Source organism: Polistes canadensis, unplaced genomic scaffold (genome assembly GCF_001313835.1).
Source record: "Polistes canadensis isolate GaletaPanama2010 unplaced genomic scaffold, ASM131383v1 scaffold_10, whole genome shotgun sequence".
In the NCBI taxonomy this organism is placed as follows: Eukaryota; Metazoa; Arthropoda; class Insecta; order Hymenoptera; family Vespidae; genus Polistes; species Polistes canadensis.
Genome location: NW_014569557.1, coordinates 290,841 through 296,078, shown reverse-complemented (window position 1 = coordinate 296,078; position 5,238 = coordinate 290,841). Strand labels below are relative to the sequence as shown.

The 5,238-nt window shown below is 28.2% G+C and overlaps 1 protein-coding gene across 1 annotated transcript in view; it reads left to right on the top strand.

Annotated features, from left to right (window-relative positions):
• Nucleotides 1-5,238, top strand: part of LOC106792561 (N-acetylgalactosamine kinase-like) — a 16,867-nt gene that overhangs the window by 9,226 nt on the left and 2,403 nt on the right. Inside the window, exons 6-9 of the mRNA XM_014759033.1 lie at nucleotides 3,723-3,831; nucleotides 3,909-4,066; nucleotides 4,724-4,864; nucleotides 5,052-5,166. Of these exons, the coding sequence (XP_014614519.1) occupies nucleotides 3,723-3,831; nucleotides 3,909-4,066; nucleotides 4,724-4,864; nucleotides 5,052-5,166 (523 nt within the window). The remainder of the gene's footprint in view (nucleotides 1-3,722; nucleotides 3,832-3,908; nucleotides 4,067-4,723; nucleotides 4,865-5,051; nucleotides 5,167-5,238) is intronic.

Sequence of the window (5,238 nt, the reverse complement as noted above, 5' to 3'; positions counted from 1 at the left end):
TTTTTGATATTTCATTTTATTGGAAATTAGAAAAAAAAAAAAAAGAATAAAATTAAAAAGTAGCGGCAACATTTCCATACGTCGAACTGTAAAAAGAAATTTTTTAACGAGCATATAAGGTTATTTGTAATAAATTCAAGCACTTCCACGTACTACTTTGCAAATCCTATTAATTTTCGTGACAGCGAACATATCGATTGCTTCGGGATTAATACTTCGCAGATATTCCAACTTAGATAACGAGCTTTTGCATGCATTCCAAGTTGTGAGATTATTCGAAAGTGAAAATTATTCATACTCTACACGTCTCTATTGAAAAGATTAAATATAAAATCTTATATCGATTAATGTGAAAATATAAACGCGATATCAATTATAAATTAAAAACATAATTCCACGTATTTTGTTTTACAATATCCAATTAATTTTCATTATAACGATTCGCATCAATTATACATACAAGATTAATATTTCAAAGAATATTCAAACTTATTAGACAATTAGCGTTACACGTGTGTATTCCAAGGACACATTATTTCAAATATCTCACCGACGTGAAATTAAATTGAACATGAAATAAGAATATTTATAAAACAAAACAAAAAAAAACTAAAGTACCCAAATTGTTCAAAGAAGAAAAAGGAAGGTATTGCTTATCAATCAAACACCAGCATGCATTCTACCCACCGCCCCCGCCCCCGCCCCCATACGAATCCTATAAATTTTCACGAACGACGACGTATCGATTGCGTCTGACACACATACATAGTTCAGGTCTTGCCATCCTTAGAGCATCACACCTTCATGAAATTTATTGCCCTGGAGACGTAACGAAAAGCAAAAGACGAGAGATAGAAGAAATCCTCTAAAGAAGATTCCCATTCTCTTTACTTTATATCTTTTGATACCTTTACCAAGTTATCGAGAAGAAAACGTTGAGAAAATCGGTCGTTCTTTGTTTTCTATTTTTATTTCCAACACCACCAATTATTATACCATTAAAATTATTACGCGTTCGTTATTTCACCCTTGTTTTTCCTTTCTTTCCTATATTTTTTTTTCTTTTACCACAAACACTGTATTTGAAATTATTATTTTAATGTAATATTCGCGTTGAAATAATCGTTAAATAAATAAATTCGATTGTTAATTGACATTGATTGTATAAATGTATTTACAGAGGCGTACAGAGTTACCGAATTTCAACGTATAAACAATGATGACACGTTAATGGAAGATGTCAAAGTTCAGTTATTAGGCGAATTGATGTCGAAAAGTCATCTTAGTCTTTGCAAGCTCTACGAATGTAGCCATCCACGTGTCGATGCACTCGTCGACAAGGCCATGAATTGTGGAGCACTCGGTGCTAGACTTACGGGAGCTGGGTAAGTATAATCTTCTCTATATATATATATGTATATGTATATGTATATAAATGCATAAGTTAAGCTTTCAAAGGTAGAGTGAGAGAGCTTTTATCGTAAGACAAGAATATACGTTCTAAGAAAGCTCGAGCTTTAGCTTTCATCTCGATCATCTTGCTTGTCTTTATACTTATTGTTAGAAATCAAATAAATTATTCATGTATAAGATAAAAATATATATATATATATATATTGGGGTATGTATTATCTATTAAGTATCATACATCTTTAGATTTTTATTTAAATGTGTGTATATGTGGTGAGTGTGTTTATGTGTCTATGCGATACTTTGAAAAGAAACAAAAAAAAAAAAAAAAGGAAAAAGAAATAAAAGTCTAGTTCCCTTAGCTGAGCAACCCCATAAGTATTCTCCCCTATGGATACCTCAAACAATACTAACATCCATTAGACCACTAATAGATGTCTATTGACAAGTCTGGGTCACACCCCGGAACTTGTATATAGAAAAACTCTTATTCCCGAATGAGTTTACAAACGATCGACTGTTTTCTCTATCTTCGATCCATCTTATTATTGTTAGAAAAACGTGGATAGAAGAATGCGACGCGCATGATAAATGAAAGATGAATTTTATTCGAACGTGTAGGATTCGTTGATACGTTTTATTTTCCTTTGGATACATTTTTCATTTTTCTCGACACACACACACACATATATATATATATATATATATATATATATTTGGCCTTGGGAAAATATATTTATTTTTATTGTTAAAAATTAAATAAATGTTANTATATATTATTTAATTTCCCTTTCACATTTTCAAACTTTTCGAGTTTAACTAATTTCGTTCGTAACGAAAGGTGAAAAAAAAAAATTTAAAAAAAACGATAAATAATTAAAAAAAAATTGAGATTAAACAAGTTTAACGCGTAATCTTCTACTAGCAGAGTTTGATTCTTAAACGAAAAATACGATGTCGAGGAATAAACTACTTGTGCTTTAACTCGTTCGTTCCGCGTTATCGATCAAAATTCAACGACAGATAGAAAACTATTTTTTCTTCTTCATCTTCTTCTTCTACTTCTTTTTCTTTTAAACGAGTAGAGAAAAGTAACCCGGGAAAATGATTTTATCCGTCTCAGATGTTGAACAAAATTTTCAAGTGCCATTTAACTCCAGCCCCTATTTTTTCTTTCGTTTTCCATTAATCGTTTATAAAAAGAAAAAAGAAAAAAAAAAGAACTGAACAAGAACTTTCATCATCGAACCTTCGCGCAGGATTTGTTTTGTTCTTTTTTTTATTCTTTTTTGTTTAATTTAATTTAATTTCATTTTTTGTTTCACCGTACAAATTATTTAAACGATAAGTCGCATCGTACAAATCTAAAAAGTGAAACGTGTCTGGTTTTGTTTCGAAAGGATTTTCGTACTAATTTATATTGAACACTGAGATAATAAGAAAAGAAATATAGAAAAATAAGAAATAAAATAAATAAATAAAAATTGGAGAGATAGAAAAGTTTTTAGTCGACAAATTTAAAGTTCGATTATCGATATTCGTTTAAAAAGTATTGCGTTTCCGCGAGTATAATAATTTCCTCTTGCCTTTTTTTAATTGCCTTACTTTTATTTTCTTTTCTTTTCTTTTCCTTGTTTGTTTGTTTGTTCGTTCGTTTCTTTTCATTTTATCGAGCAAAAGCTTTGACAAATAAATTCTACGAACTTCCTTAGATGATAGCAGACACAAAGAAACAATTAAAAGAAATAAAAGGATAGAAAAAGAAAAGAAAGAAAGATACCAAATTTGTTTTGGTATCTCGTAAGCTTTTAAAAGTACCTTAATCTATTATAATTCCTTGCGTTCTTCGAATGCAACATCAAGATCTATATAATACATTTTTTAATCCTTAATGTTCTTTATAACATCTAACATTAAATCAAAAAATCCTACAGTGATTATATATATATATATTTTATATATTATTAATTCGACTTTATTAAATGTTATCAACTTGTAAAAATTCTCGGAATGATTTGAACATTTGCAAAAATTATATATAATCCTATCTCTTCGTTGCATTTTTAATAAGAATTATTTGACACGCCAAAAATGAAGTAGCAAAAAAAATATACTGAGAACATATTGATTAAAAATCTAATGAATCAAAAAAAAAGAAAAATATATTTATTTAAAAATAGAATCCGATTATTAGTTAACGAAATATCTTTTTTCCAAATAGATTCGAATAAAAACTTTTTAGGCGAACGTATTGAACAAAAAAAAAAAAACGAATTATTTGTCAACTAAAATATAAATAAAAAATATTACAGTATCAATTGTCAAGGCGAGATTTAGCAACGATCAGTGCAAGAGCTGAAAGATATATCGGAACGCAAGGTGGTGGGATGGATCAAGCAATTGCATTTTTAGGAAAAACAGGTAACAGTTAACATACTTATAAAAATGATAAATATTGAATATATTATAAGTAAATAATAATGAATAATTTATCATAGGTGCTGCCATGTTGATAGAATTTAATCCTTTACGTGCAACCGCTGTTACGTTACCTGAAAATGCTGTTTTCGTGATAGCGCATAGCCAAGCTTACCACAACAAAGCATCGACCGTTGATTTTAATCTAAGAGTAGCAGAATGTCGCTTGGCTGCTCAGGTATTGTTTAAAAATTCTTTTCTCTTTGTTTCATTATATTATATATAATATAAAAACAAAAAAAAAACAAAAAAAAAAGATTATAATATCTTCTTTATCTGTATCTTTTATTTATTTCTTATTATCTTGATTACTTTTTTTCACCCAACTTCATTTTTTTTCCACTATTCAACGAAAGAAATCTTCTTCTTCTTTTTTATCGTTTTTTTTTTTAATCTCTATTTTTATTATAACAATTCTCTTTTATTGCTTTATACTTTTTTTTTTTTTTATCTAACTTATTAGTAATATCATTTCCATCGATTTAATCACTATTATATAAGACTACCCAGTTCTCAATCTCGCGAGCTTTCTGATATACGTAATGCAAGAATTATTATTATGTTTTATATAATCGATACATATATAGTGACTTTGCATTAATTCTAATAATTTTAGGTTGAAATAATTCGTAATTCAAAATCAAATTCATATTTTTTATTATTAAATTTTTTGTTAAGACTCAAAAAACTTTTCGATTCAGGCAGATATATATATATATATTTTTTTTTTGTTATATATATAAGATACGAGATTAATAATTTTAAGACAAATGGAAACAGGATTGATTTTGTAACTTTGACAAATTCTTTATGATTTATTTTAATCTTGTTGCAGATAATAGCCAAAAAAAGAAATCAAAATTGGGAAAGTGTGAAGAGATTAATCGACGTACAAGAACGTCTCGGTTTTAGTTTGAAAGAAATGGTCTCCGTTGTGATGGAAGATCTCCATGAAGAAGCTTACACCATCGACGAGGTAAACGTCGTGTTTTAAGATCACGAATCACATTCGACGACGATTGATTGATTCGCAATAAATTTAAAAGCTTAACTTAGAACAACGGCTGTTTTTTTTTCCTTTTCTTTTATTTTTATTTTTATTTTTAATTGTCTCTCTTTCTTCCTTTCTTTATTTATTTTTTTTTTTTTTTTCTTTTTTTCAGATTTGCGAGTGTCTTTCCACAACTTACGAACGATTAAAGGAAACATCTCAAATTGCTCCCTTTGATACTTCGCAATTGTTCAAACTTAAACAACGAGCATTACATGTGTTCCAAGGTAAGAAATTATTTATAGAATTCATTATATTTTTGATATTTCATTTTATTGGAAATTAGAAAAAAAAAAAAA